The 25,093-nt window shown below is 40.6% G+C and overlaps 1 protein-coding gene across 3 annotated transcripts in view; it reads left to right on the top strand.

Moving 5' to 3' along the window:
* aplp1 (amyloid beta (A4) precursor-like protein 1) overlaps positions 1–25,093 on the top strand; it is a 33,843-nt gene that overhangs the window by 3,932 nt on the left and 4,818 nt on the right. For all 3 annotated transcript variants that reach the window (XM_085178230.1, XM_085178228.1, XM_085178229.1), the window contains exons 2-11: positions 17,418–17,597; positions 18,669–18,798; positions 20,309–20,421; positions 20,887–21,080; positions 21,172–21,482; positions 22,847–22,974; positions 23,728–23,802; positions 23,891–24,049; positions 24,218–24,346; positions 24,921–25,020. In XM_085178230.1, coding sequence (XP_085034356.1) covers positions 17,418–17,597; positions 18,669–18,798; positions 20,309–20,421; positions 20,887–21,080; positions 21,172–21,482; positions 22,847–22,974; positions 23,728–23,802; positions 23,891–24,049; positions 24,218–24,346; positions 24,921–25,020 — 1,519 coding nt within the window. The remainder of the gene's footprint in view (positions 1–17,417; positions 17,598–18,668; positions 18,799–20,308; positions 20,422–20,886; positions 21,081–21,171; positions 21,483–22,846; positions 22,975–23,727; positions 23,803–23,890; positions 24,050–24,217; positions 24,347–24,920; positions 25,021–25,093) is intronic.

Genomic DNA, 25,093 nt, shown 5'->3' with positions numbered 1-25,093 from the left:
GTTGCTGTGTAACCTGCCCACTCCACGCTGCCACCACCACCACATCAGGAATAGCAGTTTCAGGCCATACAGATGCAACGACCTCCCACTCCCATCTGCCTTTCAGTGTAGTAACACAAGAGGATTTGTTTAAAAAAACAAACAGAAAAAGAAAGATAAGGACAGCCAGATCTCTCTCTCTCTCTCTTTCTCTCTCTCTCATCCACACACACACACACACACACACAGACACTGCCCTACACTCACTTAATTAATTTTAGAGCCAAGAGATAATCGTATTTCACTAATGGATTCCTGTGTGCTTGCTTTTCTCTGCTATATCCGTGTGCCAGTGGGCATTAAAACGTACCATTTTGTTGTATCACATGTTTTTTCCCTGTTCTCCGTATCTCGCTTCCTTTCCAAGTTTTTGAGGTGCACCACACACACTTGCGCGCACACACACACAGACACGCACACACACACATACACACACAGTTCCAGGATTAGATCTTGCAGAGTCATTGCGAAACAAAAGCTGTACTGTACCGGGAAAAAGGGACCGCTGTAAAAGTGCCTCAGCAGTAGAGTCCTTACCAGAGTTGATAAACGAATGCATGACATTAATGCACCCTTTGGGCAATTGTTGCAACCCATCTCATCGGAACGGTGCCGTATGTTAAGTACTGTTGGGAGGTTTCATTCTCGTTCTTGCTGCCAGTTGTTTTGAGTGCCTGGGTAGAAATTAAAAAAGTGTACATTTGTGTATGCCCGGGGCGTAGAGTTCATCCAGATTTTGTGCAGAAAATAAATTCACATTAATTGCACATTTGCAAAGCACCCTCCCCAGTAGGTTTGGGGAACCTCTGCCAAATCCCACTCAAGATGATTCATCTTGTTTTCTGGCCTCTCTGAAAACGTTCAACTTATAGGTCTCGGTTAGAAAATTGAGTCATTCCCAAATTAAAGTTTATTAATAATTTGCTCAGGAGGCTTGTCATTTAGTGCCATCCCTTATAGCCTGTCATGATGTGCTGCATTTGATGAGTTAATTTCTCTGGATTCCCAGACTGTGCAGCCCCTTTTTTAGGCTATGTGTAATCAAAGGATAAGATTTAAAAAGAATGTAGATTAAAGCTGCTCCCAGTTTCCTGAAGATTACTTTACTTTTCATCATCCACCTACTGACTGCCACATAAAACACACACACACATATACATGTATATATATAGAGAGAGAGAGAGGGAGAGAGCATGTGTGAGAGAGATTCATGGGGCAATTTCAAGCTTGAAGCACTTCACTTATGACTTTCTGCACCTGTGTCTGTACCAGCTGAAGCCCAGATGGGACTGTGCATTTTTGATGTGTGCAGTGGAAGATTTGTGTTTGCACATCATAAGTTTGTCCAGTGTCACCTACAGGGATTGAGAGACTAGATGATGACATCCAGCTCTGCCTCCTCTCTGGAGTCTTGCAGGGCAGAGATATCGCTGCTGCCCGAGGTTTTCACATCCTTCATAACTGCCTCAGTAAGCCTAATGGGGTTGTATTTCTGTGGAAAAGTTTAACGCCGGGGCAAAGCGTGCCGTTTAGCCTTGCCGCAGCCAGTGGGAGGCTTCGGCGGAGCCCCCCTGAAAAACATCTGCAGTGTAGAGATAACACTTGTCCTCCATGTTCGGGAGGAAAGACAGAGAGAGAGAGAGAGAGAGGGCACAGTGAAAGAGACTGAGGGCTGGTGAAGTAAGAGAAAGAGAGTGAGAGAGAGACAGGGGATTGCCCTGGCATGGCGGATGATTTGTGAAACAGAGGAAGAGAGAGAGTGGAAGTGATGTGGAGCATGTAGAGTGTTGTGTGGGTTGCAGGGTGGAGTGCATGCTGTGCTGTGGAGGAAACAATCCTTGTTCCTGCTCAGCCTCAGCAGCTGGTAGAAAAAAACTATGTCAGGAGTGAAGCTATAAGTTGTATGAAAACATGAATGCAAAGTCTAATTTAATAACGAGGCTGGATGCGCGGTGTGAGTGTGCAGAGTTGTTGGGTCCACTATGACCAATCGAAACAGTAATAATAGTTTTTAAAAAAAGAGGAACAGAAACAGTTCTGGAGGACATTCGATGCACTTTTGTTGCTCTGTCATCTCTCTTAGAAGGACAAAAAGCTAATTTCAGACACTTTCCTCCAAGTTGAACAAAGATGGGTAGAAATCACTTGCTAACAAATAGGTCACACAGTTGTACTGACGGGATGCTGAGAGGCACAAACGTGGACGTACACACTAAAGATGGCACACTGCACAAGCTGCATCAATTATTGAAGGCCATGAAAAGGTCTGGGCTCTCGCTTGTCGACAGGGCTTTGGCAGTTGTCACGCTGCCTCTTAGCAGTCAGAAGGCAGACCCCACCCCCTCTCTCTTCATGCTACCTGGTTTTTGTGTACCCTGCTACTTCCGCTCCATCCAGCTCCACTCCCCATCCACCTCTACATAATACAAAGGAAAATCCCCACCCCTGTCTCCTCTTTGGCTCTGCCCCCCTCGTCCTTCCTTTCTCTCTCTCTGTCCCTGCCTCCTCTGTTCTTCGCTGCCACATCCCAAGGGCACTCCTTACCCCTCCCCTACTCAGACACTGCCTCTCCATCTGCCTCGGCAGCTCTCAGTAGCCAGTGACATCTTTTCACTTTTCATGTGTGTATTTTGATTGTTCCTGAATAATTCATGCTGCTCCTCACCCCTAGCTTTATTTTCTCCTGCCCCTCCATGATTTCTGAGAATTTTTTCCAAGATCTGATGCTGCATTCCTTTTCCCACTGAACGCCTCATCTGTCAACACTGAGAACTAAATTAAAAACTACTGAGGCAATGTGACTTCCATTCCCGGTGGACACATATAACTTATAATGTCAGAATTCATCCCCTTTAAAAGTGAGGTCAAATTTCAACCGTTGTCAATAGATGGCGAATAGCCAATCAAAAATGATTACTTGTGTCCCATGTGGCGTGATGTCAGCAGCTCTTCACTGAATACAGATGCACAGTATAGTAATTGGTCTGCCCAGCAGAAGTCTCTTTTATCTGATATCTCCAAACAAAAGGTGTAAGGGTTGAAAGTACATGGAGAGATTTGCTGCTTTCACTGCCGTCTGTGGTACATTAACAGACCAACTGCAAATGGTAGTTGCAATACTCAAAATCGCTTCAATTTAAATCAGTTTAATTTATAACAACAAAACACAACAGCTGCCCCAACATGCTTTATATTATAAGGTAAAGACCCTTAAAAAAATCCCAACAATCAGATAACCCCCTATGAGCAAGAACTTTGTGAGAGTGGGAAGGAAAAACTCCCTTTTAACAGGAAGAAACCTCCAGCACAGGTGGAGCCATATGCCAAGACCGGCTGGGGGTAGGGGATCTACACAATGATTTGGTTTCATGCTTTGAAATTGATACCATCAAAGTCTGGTTCTTCTAACGCCTTTAGTGTCAAATGTTTTGGAGCTTTAGAATTGCAGCAAGACACAAAGGGTTATTTGTCTTCTTCATGAATTTGCATTGACATCTTTTACCCCCTTTACTTCACTTTTTACATCAGATTTTAATACATTTTGCACAGGCTAAATGATCAAAGAGAGTGGCATGCAGAGCTGAAAGATTAAAACAGCTCAGCTATGTTTTAATAATGTTTCCATGACACTAAAAGAGGAATAAATTACAACACAAACAGCCTGTCAGCCAAACTGTTATTTTAAACATTGATATATGCCCAATATTTCACACTGGGTTCATCTCTGATATAATATAAACAAGTCTGGAGGCTAAGAGAGTATTTTGAGTCTCTTTTTTCATCATGAGTGTCTATTGTACTTACACTTAGCAGTAAGATACCTGGAACATTTCAAGGGCTAGTTTGTGTGAAAATGTTACACTGATGATGAAAAGAGAGACTCAAAATAGATACTTAGCCCCCAAAATGACGATCAGCAGGCCTTTGTTTACCTTAAATTCATGTTGTGATTCATAGGATGTAAATGTGAGGATACAATTTCAGGAAACTGGAAGCATCTACAATCTATGTGAGCATGATCCCCAAGTAGCATCTATAGGTGCGGTTAGTTTTCTGGCTGTTTTCGCAGTCAGTTCATGTCCACATCAAAGTAAGTGGAGATGAGATGCATTAAATATTAGCGCGAATACCAGTAATCAGTTTGCGTGCTTGATTTAAATAGTACCCAACCCCACCCCTATTTTTTATGCCTAAGCAAGAAAGTCCCAGAAATACATATTGTGTGCAGTGAGTCACAAAAATCTCCTCTTGTCTCTGTGCTCTTTTTGTAAATACTTCTTTTTTCTTTTAAATCTAGTAAGTAAATCTAGCTCATAATGTTCCCACTGCATTTTCCTGTGCCTGTTTTACACCGTGTACACAGATGGGTTGTGCTGGTTTTTCAGACAGCTAAAGAGGATAAAGAAAATCAGGCGCTTCTTTGGCTGCAGTTAATTGTAAGATTCAGCCACATTATGTCATTCTTTTCTGAGCTCAGGGTCATTCAGTTGCCATGGCCAAGCTGTGCCAGTTAACAGCCAATACTTTTACAAGTTCAGGCTGTCAAATTGGATACTTCACACGCGTCTGATTCTGGCTTGGGGGAAAAAAAAACATAATGTGAGGGATCTATTTGTACAGATTGTCTCAATGATTAAATCATTTTCTCTTCAATTGGGGAGGTTGTGGAGACTTTATATCCATAGGAAATGAGATAACACTCATATTTAATCTACTGCAGACTACACAGCCAGCACACATTATCTTACCAGAGTGGGCCAGTTTAAAAACACCAGAGTCAAAGCAAGACAGGACATGCCAGCCGGACAAGATCTCACTTATCATTTGTCATTTGATTTATGAAACTGTGCATAGTAGCAATCCTGAACTAATTAAACCAGCCTACAGGTGACGGTATGACAATCGGATGAGTCAGATTCATAACTCATCATTTCCTTTGAAATACTCCGGGTGAGTACAACTAAAGGAAGTCATGTAAAGACAGACAGCTGCTGATCTTGATTAAAGTAAAATGGAAAGCTCATCAGGCGTGACCCAGAAGAAGAGAAAATTACATATTCAGCTACTGATTCACCAACAGTGAAGGATCATAAAAAAGGTGAAAACAGCGAAAGAATACTAGTCCACACAGTTAACAGTTAACATGTTTTATTGTTTATTCTATTATTGTGTTGTCTGTATTTATAATAATTGATAGTCATTAACCAGTAATTATTATATACTCTTTTCACATGTTTCATTTGGGTAGCAAAAAAAGTACAATACAAGGGAGACCTTCAGTTTATTGCTGCAGTGTGTTGTGGAATCAATCAACAGGCAGTGACGAGAGAAAGCTAACTAGCGATTAAGCCAACAATCATCGACCTGAGGAAGACAGAAAGTTGAAGCTAACATATGCTGACTCTTTTATGTGAGAAGGAACGTGAGATAGAGGCAGATTCTTAATGAAGAGAAGAGAGAGAGAGAACGTGCTAGAGATGCTTGAAATTCAGTAGGGAACCAGTTGCTACGGTAACAGGGAAGGTAACTGGCTCCTGTAGGTGGTGTTACCATGACAACCACCCTCAGTAGCCAAGTGATGCTGAGAGAGAGAATGTGGAGAAGAAGCCTAAAAAAAAAGTGTTTACGTGTTTGATGAGACAGATGAAGGGGATGTCAAGTGAGCGGAAGCTGATGTAAAATGTGGGAGAGCGACACCTTCCACGCTGCTGCAGGCTTTCATCAACTTCCCCTGGTTTGCTTTCTTTGTGTAAGCGGCCTGACAAGTCAGCACGAGCTGACCCAGCCTTAGCTGCTTGTCCTGCTGTTCATTAACAGAGCACCTGAATACTTTGAACAGCAGGCCAACCGTGCTGTATGAGAGACCTGGGAAGAGGAGGCTATTCCCTCAATATGCTTTTGCAGCTGCGGGGATCACGCTAGCCGTGCTGGGCTCTTTTATCGGCACTCGTGAGCATTCGGACCTCTTACTGGGAGTTAAAAGACCAGTTTGTCCTCACTGTGGTGATACCACATGTCTCTGAATGAAAGCACAGAATCAACATGGTGTGAAGTAGGCTGTTTTATACATACTGTTACAATTATTGTGGCATACAGTATATTATCTTTTGTGTTGGGGTGTCCACTGCTAAAAAAATATACACTTCTGCTTTCCGTCATTGGTCACATCTCTAACTTAATATACATATATACTATATATACATATATAGTAATAATAATGATATTGATATATACATGCAGCACATACTACTCTTCCACACTTTGGGCTCGCGTAACCTATAGCACATAACCTCAAAGCCTCATTTGCATGAGGTGCATCTGCTAGACAGGCTCTCGGGGGAGCTGGAGCAGTGATGAGAATTGTGCATGTGCATAAATAAAGAGACAGAAGCAAAAAAGATGTATGAATGTTTTAACCTCTCATTTTCTACCCCTGCCCCTCTTTCCCCTTCTCCTTTATGCCGCCTATCTCTCAGTGCAGGATATTATTATTGCTTTACCATTATACAGCTACACTCAGCACACTACATATAGGCGAACTGCTTCAATTCACAATTTCCTAATGGCTTCTAAAAACATTCATCTTGAAACACGAATTGTGTTTTCTGCCACTGTTTAATGCTTTTCATGCAGTTTTATTCATTTTTTTGCCATGCAAGCATCAGAAAATCTGTTTACCCAAATTCTTTGCAATAAGTAAAAAACAGTTATGTGCAGCACTCACAACAAGGACAGATGACATGCAGATCCAATGGAGAATGCAGAGGAAGAAAGAAAAGATCTGCTGCAAAGACAACAGAGTGAAAGACACAGAGGAATAAGCAAAAAGTGCAAGTAAAAGATAAGAGGCAGGCAAGAGGAAGACTCAGATCTTACTGATCCCAGCTGCCTGCTGCTTTGGATGGCACTATGGAAAGACAGCCTGTCCTTAAGTGGATCAATTATTGCAGTCTTTTAACCTAAACATGCCCTCATTTAGGCTTTGAGATTGCCCTAATCTACTTAAAAGATGCTCAAGGGCACGATGATGTTGCTTTAAGACTTCCAGCCTTGTCTCGCCTGCACAAATACACTCTTATCTGATATCTCACTCGGCTGTAAAACTCATCTATCGTCTACATGTATGTCATGTGTCTTAAACTGAAAACCGTCCTACCCATAATATCTCATAATAATATGCTCAATTGACAATTTGGTTTCAGGGTGGATTGCCAGTTTTAGAAAGACAGTTTCATCGCTGTGTTTTGATCCCAGCTTATCAGTCTTGCTTATGTGCTATTAGAACTAAAATGCAGTATTTAACTACATTGGAAAAAGATGTAACAATAGCTTGTTGTAATAGAAAACAGTTGTCTTAATAAGTCTGGTGTACAACACATTTTAGCAGTGCCAATAAACAATATTCTTTAAGGCACGAAAGTGTTTACTAATAGGAATTTGAATCACTGAGTCCCAGACATTACTCAAGCCTTTTGAATGTGTTTACAGCATAAATACAGATTTGGAAAGCTGCGTTGCATTGTGTCAATCTCAATCTGCCTAAGGAAAATCCACTATTCAATGTCAATTGTGTTGACATTAGGATGATTCAGACAGACCTGCAGCGCTCAAATCTCTACTAAGCTGCTGATTCCTTCAATCCCCCGAGGTACTTCTTCAGCTTGAAATTGCATCTGCAGGCGCACAGTGTTTGCCATTAAAATCCTGGCATTCCCCTGTTGTTTTTGCTTGACTGTGAAGGAGGTTCAGCTGTGTTACATAACATCAGAAATTCATCACCGCTAAGACAAAACCATTTCAGCTTGGCTGTGCTAGAGGAACAGAATCTTGCAGGCACATAATGTTTCCGGACTCTCTCTTGTTTTTGGCTGGATTTGTGAAACGTTATTACGCAGTTGTTTCCCTCCCACATATCTGCAGGAGGTGGTTGCATAGAAAGGCTTGTGAAAATGACCAGCGATGCTTTGTGTTTTTTGTGTTGTTTTTTTTTTCTTTTCTGAAGAAAAAAAAACATGCACAGTGTGGCGTCATTATGGTGCATGACTCAGATAAGGCATTTGTTGAAACGTGGGTGGAACTGAGAGGCACATTTGTATAGCTGCTCTATGCAATGCAAGTATCGCAATCACTCGTCTCAGTCTGAATATAGCTAAATACTGCCTTTCCATTGAAGTGGGGACACCACCCCAATTTTTTTTTACTTCTGCGGGAGTTTCGTTTTGTGTTATATAGTCGACATTTCTTTTCACCAAGTTTTACAGAAGCCGATAAGAAGGCTATGTAGGAAAACAAGCAAAACGCTTGCTGAAAATATAGCTGCGAGATTATGCGTAAATGCATAATGGAAGGACAATAAAGGTGCCGCTTTAAGGAGGTTAAGGATATTGTAGGACATTTAGATGGGATATTCATCTTGAAAAAGTAAAGTAAGTCCTTGTTTTTCTGGCTGGGTCTCGTGCTGCTATTGTATATGTGGGAGGTCTGTATCCAGTTAAATATGTGGGCATAAAGGATGACAATGTGGCTTTTTACAGAAGACAAAATTCAAAATCTTTCCTATGGCCCAGTTGCAGAAGTCTGCAGAATGTGGGGTTTTCCCGGGGCTTTTCAGAGGGCTCAGGTGATGTCTGGGTCAGGGGTTGGTGGTTGGAATTTTATGAAGGAAATTTTAACTTACCAACACTTTATTTTATGTTGTTTCTGACTTCGATTTGTGCCATGTTTATGAGCTAAAGCTTGCAATATGTATTGTACTTACAAGCAATATTCAATTTATTTCACTGACTAACATGCTTGAGATTTAATATTAAAAAGATGTTGAAATCCACGCCAGTTGAACAATTAAAGCAATATTAATCTGAGAAGTAAAATTGGATGGATGCTAAGAATTTCTAGCTGGCATTGGTGTAGCCTGTTATGTAACATGGACTCTTGGTATATGAAAAAAGGATGCTCTTATGCATTCGCATGGCTTATGTATATAGGCTTAGATAATATTTACAGGGCATCAGTTCAGTTTTTATGTATGTGCATAATCCTATGGACTGCCTCTGCTGGTAACCTAATTAATTTTGTGCAAGGCACTCCGTGAAACACATACGCTTTGGAAACTAACAATGGCAGGGAAGATCCTTGAGTGCTGGTTGGATATAGGCTATCGTCTTTTAGTAAACATCTTTGTTTCTAAATAACCTCAGTCATAAAATGACATGCGCTGCCAGCCTCGAGCTCTGTGGAGTCTCTTGCAGTGATGCCAGCTGACGTGTCCTGTATTTTTAAGCTATACTTGAAATTAAATCAAATATTGGGAGCTGACTTTGGCTGCTGTTCCAGACCTAGATGAACCCTGGTGATTATAGGGCCATCTGCTCCCAGTGTGCCCAGCTGGAGGCTGGACCACTGTAATCTGAACTGATGTAGCCTGTGATGTTTGCACATCTCTAAAACCAAAAGCCTCTCTCATATTTTTTTTTCTTATATCGAAATAAAGCATTCAGTTTATTACCCCATAAGTAACATTGCAGCAATGTGTGGTTTACAGTAGGAAGCTAAAGGAAAAAAACACAATGCAATATGTTCCGCTCTGCCCATCAGTCTCCTCTGAATTGAAAATTAATGGCTTCAATTAGCCATTAGCTAGAGATGTATAATAATGAGTCAATATGCAGAGCTAACCTGCTTTATCCCCCATTGTCCCTTTTGCATCATGAGAGTCTGGCTTACCCTCTTATAACTACATGCAACACCAGGAAGAGGCCTGATGGAGCCTATGAATAATTAAGCAACATGATTACAATGATGAATGCCCCTAAATCTATCTGGCCATTTAGCACTAGTCTAGGGAGGGAGGCCAAACAGCGGAGTGTCACGCATTGTGTGAAAGCTGTTAGGGAGGGAGAGGGGAGACAAGAGGGACATCAGAAAGAGGGAGGTGGATCAGCCTGTAGAGGAGGCAGAGGAAGAGAGGGGAAAAAAAGGAAAATGGAGAAAGAGTGAGTGAAGGAGGGGCTCAGAAGCAGGAAGACACCCACTATTAAGCCATCTGTGCTGCAGAAAAGCACAAAGACGAGGGCCTGTGCATGTGCATGTGTGTGTGTGTATTTCATAAATGTATGGGTTACTCATGTAAGGCTTATTCACACGGGGTGTGGGCGAGTCTTCCATACGAGTTATTGGTTGTTGGATGGTGTTACACTAATCAAGAGCGATCCTAGCTAATCAGGCTTTTCACATAGTTTGCCTAAAGTTTGATACCTTTTATGTATCCTGACATAATCAAATCTTCAATGACTTAAAGTTGTATTGACAGCAAATATGTATTGTGCAGGTTTTGCTGCCTGGAACTTTTACAAAAGGTAAGATGATGCCAGAGCTGCTAATATAGCTCCATAATCATTTACTGACTGCCTGTTAAATCATTTTTATGGCACATATTTAGCGCTTACTTTTTTTATTAAGTGTTACATGTTTCTTTTTATTATTTACATTTTGTCATTTGTGACGTTTAAATAGATTGTCCAATATCCCACTGATGTCATTATCAAGGTATCATCACAAGATACTATAATAGAGATTGCTGCATAGTAGAAGAGAATTAGTAAGGACGAGCTCCTCAGGGCTCTGATGTCTGTAGTTAATTATCAGTAGTTAACTAAACTCTCAGTATATCCCAAAGAGAGTTGATTTATACATACACAACAACGCATGATAACCACACATGTACATGCACATTGTGTACCTCTAATAACTGATAGGAGTTATTGAATAAATAAACTACAGTCACACAAAACATGGTGACATGAAAGCAATGATAAATCTAAAAGTGAGTTTTGATATCAAAGCAAAGTTCTTCCCAGCTCTTCAGCATTCGAATTACTACGACCAGTTGGGTTGGTTCTTCAAACTACAGTCTAACAGCGGCTTGTAGAAAGTGATAAATGATGGGTGGGCTTCTCCCCTCTGTCTCTTCTGCTCTGGCTTGCCTGCAAAGGCCAGGGAATTGCATCATTACAGAGGATGAAGTCATCCTGCAACATAAGGGTGGAACAGGTGCTGAAAATTTAACTAGAGAAGGATGGGAGATGCTGGTGGAACATGTAAATATACTGCCCAAACTCGCCCCGACAGACAACTCAGTTTATGTTTATGTTCAGCATACACCAGATCATATCTGTTATTTTGTGCTCATAACATAATTTCCTCTACTGGAAAGGCATCTGCTAAAGTGTAATCACACATTATTATATCCGAGCAAAAATTTCCACTGCGTCTGGTCCAAGTGGACTGTGCACTCGTCTCTCTGGGAGCTTTTAGTTTTTCTTGTGATGCTTTTTTTTGCTGTGGAGGTACACCCGTGATTACAAAGTGGCACAGTCAGTATGCAGTGCATATGGAGAAGGAGAGCAGAGGAATAATAATAAAATACCAAGAGAGCTAACATAGGCAAAGAATACAGGGAAAAGGCAGAAAGCCAATCGACATTTCCTGGCTTTATATCACCAGGTTGTTATTAATGATGCAGCATCCCCTGCAGTGGGGAGCTGTCAGGTTTCTGGGCTGTCGGCCTGTTCAGCCTCATCAGCACAAGGACATGATATGTGGAGCTCAGGATGTTTGAACAGCACTTCCTCGACAACTTGTGAACCCCTCACTCTCCCCCGCATGCTTGCAGACTGTACTGTACGGAGATGCTTCAGTACACCACGGCATTTTCTCCCCGAGACATGGCGGGCGGCTCTGCAACCTGTCTGTTACTGGAGAAGTGTCACTGTTGACAGATTGTGATGCATTATTGGGAAGCCAGCTGGATCACTGCGTTCAGAGTGTTCGTGGTCACAATACAACAGGGGTAGCACTCTGAAGTCTAATTGGCTTTAAAAGGGGAATAACATACCAGGAACGCACTAAAAAATCTTGTACTACATGTTGGGAATTATAGCCATAATTTGTAGGCATAAAACATTGATGGAAATGCTTAATCAAAGCACAAGAGTGTGATTAATTAATTGTAGCGAAAGCTATTTTTAACTGAATGAAAGCCCGATCCTTCACATTGTCTATTTAAGTGATATAGCCAGTGAGTACAGCATTTTGGTGAAAACACTTAGTGTTTGAATATTTGAAAACATTACTTACCTACTTCAGTTAAATTACAGTTAAAAACTCTTTAAAGCTAATTTGAATTTTTAAAAATAATGCCTTTTAATATTAAGACATGGCTGAAGTCTACCAGCTCTGTAAGCCTCTACAGAAACACAGCAGTGCTTAGTGGTAAACTCTACTCACAATTTTGATAATGGGTATGTGTGAGTTCTGGACATGTTTAACTTTTAGCCCGAACATGTCAGCAGAATAAGAGTCACGTGATCATCAAAGCCTCTTTCATCTAGAGAATGGTGCTCTCAGCAGAAGCTCTGTTGCGTGTGCGTTGGTATGCCCATGACCCTGGATTGGTTTACGTGGCTAACAAAATGGATGAATGTTAGTATGTATCTTTTTCTGCAACCTGTCAAGAAAGTGTTGTGCAACTGAAATTCACAAGGCAGATTTTGCACTTGCTTAAGTTACCAATTTCATTTTTTGGTGAGGTCAAATCAATTCAAAGTGCTTCAAGTGCTGCTGAATTTCACTCAATTTTTCCACCAGGTGACCCTATAGTAAGAATACTACATATTAAACACTAGAAACATAGTTCTGTTCTTAAATATTAAGCATAATTAGGCCAAGTATAAATATGTGGTTGATGGATGGATGAATGTGCCATGGATGGATGTTGATGGCATAAAAATAATTTCCTTTAAAACTTTACAGCTTACTGAATTTGGCCCACAATGAAGTTCCAAACAAATTCAAAACCTTTCACTATCAAATGGCCAGCCACTGCAGCTGTTCTCACGCTCAAATATAAACTTACTTCCATATCTCACATGCTTGGTGTCATGGTTCCTGGGCCTTTGACCCAGTGTTTTCAATTTCTTCTTGTTCTGTTTATTTTCCACATGTCTATGTTTCCTGTTTTACCATGCCAGCTTTCACGTCTAGTTCTACCTCCTATGTCTTATTAGTCAGATTATGTTCAGCTGTGTACTGACCGTTCATTAGCCTGTGTATTTAAACCCTTAGTTTCCTCCACTTCATTGTGTTGTCATTGTCGATCCCGCATGTGTGTTCCAGTTCAGTAATTCAACCAGTCTTTCCGGTCAATCAGCTATACTTCTCATGTTGTGTTCATCTGTTCATCACAATAAACACCAGCCTTAACCAACCCGTGAGTGTTGCATTTGGGTCCTCTCTTCCTCACATCCATACAGCGACGCCTGACACTCGGCAGGTGAAACTACAGGCTGCTGCAAGCTTCAACAGGTTCAAGCAAGCCACATCAGCTTTCAGCAGTCAGTTTCTCTATGAACTGCCCATTCTAGTCTCGAGTCAGAATGCTATTTACTGAAGTGAACAACATGTGCGCTCAAGTATAAATGTTAGGATTCGTTTCTGCCATAGCAATAAAGTTGCATTATGAGCACATAAATAAAGCAAATGAACGTCCCATGTTTTCCAAATATGGACACTCAGCAGCAATATTCACTGCAGTTAAAGACTGTGTTGAACTGGGGTATGACACATAAGAGCTGCCACGATCAGATTCATAGACAGCCTCGGCAAATGTATTTCTGAGATTGTTAAGTATTGAATTAAGTGATTTTCCATTTCCATTTCTTTAAAAAAAAAAAGTGGAATACCATAAAATATATTTATGCCCCCCAACTAATGGTTCTTAAAAGCATTTTTACCATTTTGGTAAGAATAAATAGATGTGATGCATGTTGATGACAGTTCCTGTTATTGCTGTAATAATACAATGGCACAAAAACAGTGAAAGAAAGACATTACGTGGTATTCACGCAGTAGGGTAAAATGGGTCTCGTAGCTTATGTGATTTCAGCCGCTGATTGATGTTTATGTGATGTTGTTGATGATTATAGTGGTGAAAAGAATGTGGAGAAGAAGAATGCTTCTACTTGTCGCGTTCAACAATTAAGGCTTCTGCTTCTTTGTGGAGCAGCAGACCAGAAGTGTACACACTGTAGATCGTACAGTTGTATTGGTTATAAGGGAATGCCTAATCTAGTCCTGCATCTGACTAGAGATTGGAAGTGTAGACTTGTGAGGCTCGAGGTCAGGGCCTCAGGCTCCTGATGGACTGCTATTGATTGGGGGAACGTGGCGATACAGTTGCAGTCGCTGAGCATTGATTTTCTGCAAGTGCAGTAGTGGAGAGCAGACAGAATGAGAGAGCTGGACCAGAGGGAGCTGCCAGGTTATCTTCTCAAATATCCGGAAGTTTTTTTTTCTTTCTTTCTTTTTCGTTGTGGCACTGACCTTCCCTGACTCAAAGAGATATATCTATTTAGACATTAGCTCAGCAGCTCCTCTAGACAGATAGTTTCAGCAACTTCAGCAGTCTTCCCCTCTGCTTATCTTACAGTACACTTAACCAATTAAATGATCCAATTCAGCTCTGTCAGTAACAAGCAACAGTTGGTTTTTAAGCAGGTATAATATTTAATATTTTTTTTAACCTAAACATGTTATACTACTGAATATAATTCTGTTCACATATCCAGTTAGAATTGCAGGGGGTTGGAGCCTATCCAAGCTGCTATCAGGGGAGAGCTTTGATAGACTCCAGAAAGGCTGTCAGTCCATCGCAGGTCTCATACATTGGTGGGACAGACCATTCCCATCCACAATTACAGCAAATTTAGAATAATCAGTTACCCTAACAAGAAAGTCTTTGACATGTGGGAGTAAATCACCCAGAGACAAACCACTCATGACTTTCATGCTTAGTCCTAGCTGACCATCAGATGTAAACACAGAGCCCTGTTGCTGTTAGTTGATGGTTTAAACCCATATTTGGATGCAGATAGTACCAGTTCTCATGTGTTTAAACTGTGTGGAATCGTGTTGCCTTTCTTTTTAAATTTTGCACATATTTTAAATTCCAAAAAGCTCCTGCATTGAATCATCTCTTCTTTTAAGAGGAGTTTTCACACAAGAGAAAAGAGGAGTTTTCTCTTTTCTCTTGTGTGACATTGAATTTAATATGCTAAACAATTCAAGGCCTTCTTTAGTTTATTATTTGTTTCATAGTTTTTGGTTGATAGCAGCTCTGGACTTCCGGCAGGTCGACTAGTTTAGTGTTGTTGTGTTGCCATCAAGCAACATACACTATATGGTCATCACACTCATCAATACTCTGCTGGCTCAATAACTGCAGAGTTAAACAAACCACCTCTTGCATTAATATCAGCACAAAAACTGTGCTCTGGAGTTTTTTGTTTTGACACAATCCTTTGTGTTACGCAGTGACTTTCACCAGAAAATCATCTCCGTTTCCAGTGCAGTTTAAGACAGTCGTTAAATGACAGTTTTCCACAGCATCACATCGCTTTTGGGAAATGAAGTTGTGTAAATCAAGACATTTCGAAATTTGGAACCCCTGCCTTTTAAGCAGCCATTGCTTCCATTTGTTTATCTTCGCTACCGTTATTAACTCGTTGTGACTTGCAAGTACTTGTTTGATGGGTAAATTATCCCAATGAATATGTCAGCAAGTGCTGACAGCTAAAAACGCTAGAACGTCATTCTTTCAGAGAGTCAGTTTTGCAGCATTGAAAAAAAAGCTTATCAGGGAGAATACTTTTATGAAATTACTATAGAAAATTACAGACTTTAAATCACAACTACCACTTATGAGCATTATGTTAACAGCCTATGACCCTGGAAGTAGTTTAGATTTTAGAAAGAGATACTTGTGCTCATTGTGTCATCTCAGGCATATCTCTCTAAGAGATATTCATATAATGTAAATGAATAAACATAAATCAATTTCTAAAGAGGTCTATAAAGTCATTCACAAATCTTAAAAAAAACTGCTCTGGGAAATGGGGAACGGTAATGAAAAGTAGATGCGTAATTTGTTAGAAATCTGCTAAGACATGCAGAAACACAAACCCTGCCCAGCATAATTATAATGCACAGACTGCTCAGGGCTTATTATATTTATTGTACATTTACTCAGAGAGGTTTATATATTTATTTTACCCAGTATGAATTTTAATTAGGACTTCAAACACTTTAGCTCCATTTGGCCAAAGCAGGGCTTTCCTTTGATCAGGCGTCACTCTCCCATATTTTTTCTCCTCTATTTCTTCCCTTTGGGCAACTTCCTTCTAATTGGCTCAACGTCGCTCATCTTGTCTGTCGTCAGTGGGCCTGTCTCTCTCTCTGTCAGCACAGATGAAAGCATATGAGCTGTATACAGACTCTGGGGTGTGGGATCCCTTTTTTGTGGAGTTTCGTGGTTAGACAATAAATAACATTGCATGTTGTCTCTGTGAATGTTCAATTGTTACTAAGAAACCTGCATCCTTTTACTTTACATGGCCTGCAGGAGTCTTTGAATATGTTCTGTAAATGTGTCGTTTTCTCCAGCAGACACGACTTAGGGATCCAGCTGAACATGAAGCATACACTGTATTTCTTCACTTTTACTTTAGGGCTCCCTTCACTTGTGTTTTCTTAAAAAGAAGTCTGTGTTTGTTCATTTTTTAGACCCTTTTCCTCTCTCCCTAAACCCTCCTCTTCTTTATTCCTCCCTGGACTCTCTCTGTGTCTGTCCTGTGTGTTAATGTAGTGAAGTGGTGCATCGGTCAATGAGCTTGTATTAACACCTGACTCCCAGCCCTAGCTGCTGTTTGTTCCTCTACTGGGGTCCCATGGGCCCTCCCCACAGGCAGAGGCAACATATCCCACAATCAATAGCAACATCCTAGAAGGCCACGGATGAGGGGAAGGAGAAGAGAGAGGGGAAGCAGTCTTTTACGTGCTCTTGTATGGGGGTTTTTTTTCTTTTTTTTTGCAACAGACCCCCCACCTTCTTCTACCAGCCGTTCGTTGTTTCCTCAGATGTCAGTGCTGTCAGCAGACAGGGAGCACAGGCCCACCAGTTCACAGTTGGGCATTTAATTTGTTCCTTCATTTATTTTGGGGCATTTCAAGAGTGACGGTTCTATGGTTCTATCTTTTCTGAATTTTAGGTTTTCTCGTAAAGCGAGCGGTGTGCAGACTTCTACATTAGTCTCTTCTCTCTTCCTCCACATTTTCCCCTTTCTCTTTCGATCTCTCGCTCACTCTGTCTTGCACTCAGGCTTACACTCTTGGTCTATAATGTCGGAGAGTGCTAGAGTGCATTTAGGAATTATCTGTGGTCTCTCCACCATGGATCGGCTTCAGACAGAATATTCTCAGCTTCTGTGTTTATGTTAACTCCTCCTCATCTGTCTTGCCCCCGCCCCTCCCCTTTTGCTTTCTAGGCTTTGGCCATGGCTGAGGTGAACGGGCCAGTCCCCCAGGTGGCCGAGCCGCAGATTGCCATGTTCTGTGGCCGTCAGCTCCTGCATATGAACACACAGACCGGCCAGTGGGAACCGGATCCTCAGGGCCGCCAGAGCTGCTTCAAAGAGCCCAGCCAAATCCAGTCCTACTGTCAGGAGGTAGGAAGCAAAACTTTGCAGGGGGATTGAAATTCAGCGAATGGAAACTAAACAGCTCTGTTGAAGACCAGACTAGAACAACAGCATTATGAAATTGCTGGTTTAGGAATACTATTTCATGATCTCAGCAAAAATGAATAAATAAATAAAAAACAAACTGTATAAAACAAAGGGAGTCAAGTAAAATTTCACATTCTTTTTCTCTAATTTGATTTGTCTAACACATGTCCTATCAAACCTATATATTCACAAATATATAGTGGAGTGATGGCGGTCTGTTGGAATATTACAATATTTCACCTGGCTTACCATCTACCTTTCTGTCCTCTTGTTACCTGCTATTGTATGCGTACTCTTTAGCATCTGCTGTAAAGTTATTAGTGGTACACACACTCCTTAGGCTGACATTATGATAGAAAAGGCAGCCAGGCACCATCTGGAGGCCAAAGCAGACGCAGCAGCTACAGACAGCAGCAGCCATGAGCTTGAATGGACAGTAATCCGATTAGCTGACATATTATGCATTTGAAATGGCTTTTACACAAAGCCCTCGTTTTCCTTGATATTTGTGAGGAAAGCACTTTAGTGTGTATTCAGACTGCAGGCTACAGCTATATTTCTTTCGCTTATTAAATCTCATTATGTGCTTGTGCTTCAAATGATTGGCCTAAATTGAAAATGGAAATAGTCCAGTGTCAAATTAGAAATACTGAAAGACAAGAATGGCCATTGAAATTATTATATCTAATGTGGCTTTAGACTAATGCCCCTACATGGCTCCATGAAGTAAAAAAAAAAAAAAAAAAATATATATATATATATATATATATATATATATATATATATATATATATATATATATATATATTGCATGGCTCTCCCTTGTTAGTCTTCTCCCCACTGATACTGCTCTTCCTCCACTTCTTCCCTGATCCTGCTGCTTCTGCTCTGCCCCAAATTTACCAATTTTACCCCTATCTGCTCTTCCTTTTGTCTTAATTCCCTCTGTTTTGTCCATCTACCTATTTGTTTCTGTGTCTCCGTTATCTCTGCATGTACCTATACACTCAGATGTACCCAGGGCTCTCAATCTCCCATATAGAGGAGTCCAAAAGACCAGTCACCATCCCTGCCTGGTGTAAGAAAGGTTGGGGGCACTGCCAGACACACCTGTTCATAGTCCTGCCCTACCGCTGCCTGGGTAAGAACAACACAAATCACTCTAACACAATAACAAAAACAACCAATTTATATATTTTTAAAACAATAGAGTATATTTCACATATTCCTATGATGATTGTGCTTCATGTTTGGTTGTGTTGTTTTTTTTCTAATTAGCTTTTAATGTGCAATTTAAAAGCTAATTGTCTAAATGAAACAGTGAAGGCTGTGATCCTGATTAGTTTTGTTTTGTTTTATTCTGGGTAAAAAAAATAAGTGAATGTGTTCACACATATGTAACTAATACACAAGACAACAAGAAAAACACAGCATGTTTAATTTATAGTTCAAATACCAGCATTTTCATGTCTCCCATCACTTCACATTTGTAAATACATTACTATTAGAAGTGTAGTTAGGCAGCACTTAAAAACTGGACTGTGAGACAGAAAAGACTTGCAGACAAACAGGTCAAGCATGCTATTGGCCACTAGGTGGCCAAATAGGCTAACAATGGATGAGTGACTAAATGAAAGGGTAATGAACAGTAAGTCAGTCTGGATTCATTAAAAACTTACATGTTCATGCATCTTACTGTGAAACCTGCTATAGCTTGTTTGATTTATATGGCAGAGCCTTTCATATGGGTTTTTCCTCATGCATGAGCCTAAATGAAGAGTAATGATAACAGTAAGAGATTAAAAGGAAACAGGGGTGTAGACTGTGTAAACTGTTCATTTCTGCTCGGTTTATTAAGAAAGGCAGTTAATGCTCTGTATTTATGATCTCTGAAATAAATATTTTACATTCATTTTAAGCAAAGTACATTTTTTTCTGTGTCCTTGATTTGCTACTGTAACTGCATTTTATCTGTCTAAAGTGCTCGCTCATTATACATTATGCTCTTTCGGTTGTTACTGGTGCACCGGTCTTCATTTAAGACTTCCAATTCACTGTCCTTCCTCTGATCTGTGTAATCTATGCAACGCACATCTGGTGTTCATGCACACAAGGCATCATGATAAGGTTCATCGGACTTGATACAAAAGAAAAGAAAATACCTGATTTAAATATAGCTGATCATAGCCTTGTGGTCATCTACTCTTGCACCTCTGGACCACTACACGCAACTCCTTGTTCTGTAGATTTGTACACCCCACCATGAAAAAAAATGGTGTGAGACGATGGTCCTGATTGGGCTTTTGAGCTTCTGACATAATGCACCACCTTTGGGCTTAGAAACTTAGAGACTTTTCAACTGAAAACTGTTGTTTCATCTCTTGCTCGTACACCAAAACCATGCTCTCATCAACAGTGATGGCGTACATAAGTATGAGTAACTGCTCATACTTATGTAAATTATGTTTTGGGTTTTTTTAATAAAAAACTTTTACTAGGTGGAGTCCCTAAACTTTGTGTACACTCTTGCATTTAGTGTCTGCTATAGCCTGTCCGTGTTTGATATGTATTGATAAATCTATTCAAATAAAAATCTCAACTGTTATCATAGTCCTACTGCTTGACATACCTTTTTTTCTCTCCTGCTGCAGAGGGTGAGTACGTAAGCGAAGCCTTGCTCGTGCCTGACCGATGCCGTTTTCTCCACAAGGAGCAGATGGATGTCTGCGAGAGTTTCGTGTACTGGCACAACATTGCTAAGGAGGTGTGGAACAGACTACTGTAGACCAATTTAAAAATTGCACAATGAAGACATGAGAGGTCAATCATTTTAAAGAAAATGAGAAATCTTTATGTGACTGACACACTCTGTAATCATTCAGCCAGCGCACAATTAAAAACACTAATACAGCCAGCTAGCTCTGACTGTAATAACAGTCAGAGCTAGCTGGCTATTAGTGGTCTTTGTGGTGTATTGTTCTTGATGTCAAACTTCGTCAGAACTCCCACTAGAGATGATTTTCTGGCAGAGAGAGGTGCCACACTCCTTCATAACACCTCATGTTAAAGTTTTGCTTTCAGAATAGAAATGAATCGTTTTGTTTTTATTTCTAGAATCGTCTACTTTTAATGCAATTTCTATCATGAACGACGCATTTTTGACACTATGTTGAAACACTGTGACACTATGTATTTGCTTCTGAATACACTCGAAATTTGACTGTGTTAGGAGTGCACTTCAGACAATCTGGAGCTCCACAGCTACGGGTTGCTGTTGCCATGTGGGGACCATTACCGGGGTGTTGAATACGTGTGCTGCCCGGGGCGCGGAAGTTCTGGTGATAAAGGAGAGGCAGAAGAAAGAGACGTCCCTGCTGGTCCTAAGACACTTGCATTCCAGACGAGTGGAAAACTCAGCTCTGTGTAAGATGATTCAGCTTGACCATGCAGACATGTTGTAGGATGAGGCTGTGGTTTGTGTGAAATATTTATAGTCACCCATTTTTCCACACAGAACCAAAGTGACAGCACCCACTCCGAGCCCCTTTCCTGAAATAGATCTTGATGATGATTTGGAATTTGAAGATAATGAAGTGGTAGAAGACGAAGACGAGGACGAGGAGCAGGAGGAAGAGGAGGAGGAAGAAGTTGATGAGGATGAGGCAGAAGGAGAGGAGGAAGAAGAAGAAATGGCCACGAAGGATACAGAGTATGAATACCCTATCGACTCAGGTCCCTACCAAACATCGGACTACTTGGACACCTTCTACTATGAGAAAAGCCAAAAACCCACCACCTCTTCTCCTCTGATGAAGGGAGACAGCTGTAAGTGTGCCTCACTGTTTCTGTTCATCTTTCTATTGCTGAGAGAGAGAAAAAACATCATGCCCCGCTCATGGTTTAGTAACTGTTGTTACCAAAAATGTCAACTAGGTTCTCTGCCATTTCCAGACACATACGGACTCACCAGTGCGCCTCATGCTTGGATGTAGGAAATCTACACCACAGACATGCACATATGTCGGTTTCATGCTCTACTTTTCTGTAGCTCAGCTCAGTTCATGAAATGAGTGTATGTCTGTGTGTGTGCGTGCGTGTGTGTGTGTGTGTGTGTGTGTGTGTGTGTGTGTGTGTGCGTGTGTGTGTGCGTGTGTGTGCGGAGTGCGAGCGTGCGTGTGTGTGTGTCACATCAGTCTGGTGCATAGCACAGCAAGGCCTCAGCAGGGTTCACTATGGGGCGTGCAATAAATGGAGCAATTGACCACTTCACTTTAGATTTCAGAGCAGTAAATATTGATAGTACTCATTATGTGTGGGAAACACAGTAAACAATGAAAAACCAAAACTGGTTGATCATTTTTAGTCATATTTTTGTTGGGTGATGTTATGGTGTTGTCAGTGGTTTATTTTTACTCAAAATATTTTTAACCTTCACCCCATCAGTATGTTTATCTTATACTGGACTATGAATACTACAAACTGTGGTCTCTGGGAGTAAACAACTGCAGGAAACGTTAAAATGTAAACTGCGAAGGCAAGTTTTATACAAGATTTAAAAAATTAAAAGAAATAAATTACAGCACAAAAAGAAAATATATATGATTAAAAAAATGTAAATGAATTGTAATTATTATTTTATTGTATTTAAATCAAATTAATTAATTTTGACAAATAGGTTTTAAATAAGAAAAAAAACTTGTCAGGTACAACAAACTAGCATAATTATGTGGTTAGGGATTAAACTGTTTACATTTTTTTTACAGTTTTTTCTTTTACTTTCTGCTCATTTCAAGTAAAGGAAGCTATAAAAAAACATGAGAAAAAAAATGAAGTTAAATCCAGTGGCTTAGTATTACCTGTTACCACTAGAAGTATTAATCCTAATATTGTGTTAGATATACTGAATATATATTAATTTCATTAAAAGACGTGGTGTAACTTCCAGTCCAACCAAGCTGAGGTCAAATACTCAATCTGGGCCTCCGAGCTTAAAAAAACAATGTTATCACAAACAAATTATGAAATAGCTTGAACTCAAACATATTTATTCCAAGTTTGTTAAACATTGCTTCTTTCTTGATGTTGTTGCTCTGTGACCTGTACTGTCCTTTTTAATTGCAAGATAATTTCACTTTGGCTCTTGCAGCCTACGTGACAGTAACAACCTGTTTCCTGTCTTTCCCATCTAGTGACTACAGCTAGGCCCACAGATGGTGTCGATGTTTATTTTGAGAAGCCAGTAGACGACACCGAGCATGCCAACTTCCTTCGTGCCAAAACAGACCTGGAGGAACGCAGAATGAAGCGCATCAATGAGGTAAATTTCACAGGGCTAAGAGCAGGCTAATGGCATCTTGGCTGGCAGGTCACACTTTTGGCAGGTGATTCATTAATCTGGAATGAGATTTGCTCATCCGTTGCTCTTGTCCTCTAATCTAATTCTGAAAATGACAGTACAGTAGGCCTGTCCATGTTCCACCTGCATTCAGGGGAGCTGATACTGAAAAACATTTCTTAAATAGCTCCCAAAAGAATGTCGATTAGGGCTGGGTTTAAGATTTTATCGTGCGATGTGGAAACCCCCTTTCATTTCATTAGTATATACTACAAAGTAAAGTGAACATCTTTGTACTGTTGGGCACATAATGACAAAATTAGAAGATGTTACTCTGACAATCCTGTGACAACAAGATTTTCAAGTTGTTTTCTGACATTTCTTCACAAAACATAGATTAAAGAAGAAAATAACTGCGGGGATATTTGACCGGCATCTTTGGTCATGATCACAAGAAAGCTGTCATACAACTTCAAGATTGTTTTTTTGATTTGGGTTTTCTTTGTGGTATTGCATAGCACCACTGCAGCGTTTTCTTTGTTGCAGTCAGACCATGTTGTTGAACTGATGCCTAAACCCCAAAAAGAAAACCTAGTTAGCAAATACGATAGCTGTATCTACAAGTCCTATCAGTTTTGAAGTGACAAAAGATGGTGTCTTTTGTGCTCCGAGTTTCATGAGAAGACTGTCTCCGTCACACACTCTGGACACATTCTGTGTGTTTGAATCCCTCAGATCATGAAGGAATGGGCAGAGGCAGACAACCAGTCAAAAAATCTGCCAAGGTCAGAGAGACAGGACCTGAATGAGGTAAGCAGGCATTTATCAAACCCGCTTTACTGACTTACAGTTGCAGTATCACAGATAAAATGAATAATTATGGTCTTTTCTCTACCAGCATTTCCAGTCTGTGCTGCAGACGCTGGAGGAGCAAGTTGCTGGAGAGAGACAGAGACTTGTGGAGACTCATCTTGCCCGGGTTGAGGCCATTCTCAACAACAACCGCCGCCTGGCCCTGGAGAACTATCTGACAGCTGTACAGTCTGATCCCCCTCAGGTAAAACTACCCTGGAGTACAGAGGAGGAGAGAAGACAGAGATAAGCAATTGCAGATATCTTGTCAATCTGTCTATGTTTATACCCGGCAGCAAATTAGAGGAGCCTTTGTCTCATTTTCTGGTATTTTACTTCTCACTCTTATCTGCTGCTGAACTGTGTTTTCCAGCCAGAGCGTGTGCTGCAGGCGCTGAAGCGCTACATGGCTGCAGAGCAGAAGGACCGCAGACACACATTGAGACATTACCAGCATATTGTGGCGGTTGACCCCCAGAAGGCCGAGCAGATGAAATTCCAGGTGTGTGAGTGAGAGCGTGTGAGGTATTTGGATGAGGTGAGCACACACCTGTGCTCTGCACATGTGAGACTCTTGTCTGCTGACCCTGAAACACACAGAAAACAGAGAACTCAACAATGTGAGGCAGCTACAAATCCTCTTTTCATTCAACTAAAAGCAAAGCCAGTCTTTTCTGACACCAAAAGATTTACAATCTGGCAACACTTTTCATTTTAATTTAGTAATAACATTTAAAAATGAACAGGTAATAATTATGTTATTACACACTGTTAAGCGTGGGTGTATTTGGTTAAAGCTAAGACTCATATTTTTGCTATAGGGTGCTAAGGGATCAGAAACATATCCTAATAAAGAGAAAATACACTAAAGACACCAGTAGCATATTAATATTTTGGAGGCTATACAGTAACCTGCTAAAATACACAAAAACAGGGACGATATCAGTAATAATTTGGATTACAAATGTAATATTATGACATTAATCAGGTAATAAGCTAATATCGCCCCTTTGTAACTCACAGTTTAAGCTCTTTTGGTCAGAAGCATGAGCAGAATCAATTTGTATTTCCTGCAGGTGTACACACACCTTCATGTGATTGAGGAGAGAATGAACCAGAGTCTTGCCCTGCTTTACAAGGATCCTACACTGGCTGAGGAACTGCACAGTGACATTCGTAAGTTATACTGCCCTGACAAAGATTTTCGCATCTATGGCTTCTGTTCTGTGTTGTTGTTGTTGTTGTTTTA

This window comes from Neolamprologus multifasciatus, chromosome 11 (genome assembly GCF_963576455.1).
Source record: "Neolamprologus multifasciatus chromosome 11, fNeoMul1.2, whole genome shotgun sequence".
NCBI classification, from domain to species: Eukaryota; Metazoa; Chordata; class Actinopteri; order Cichliformes; family Cichlidae; genus Neolamprologus; species Neolamprologus multifasciatus.
This window is presented reverse-complemented; position numbering and strand designations above follow the sequence as displayed.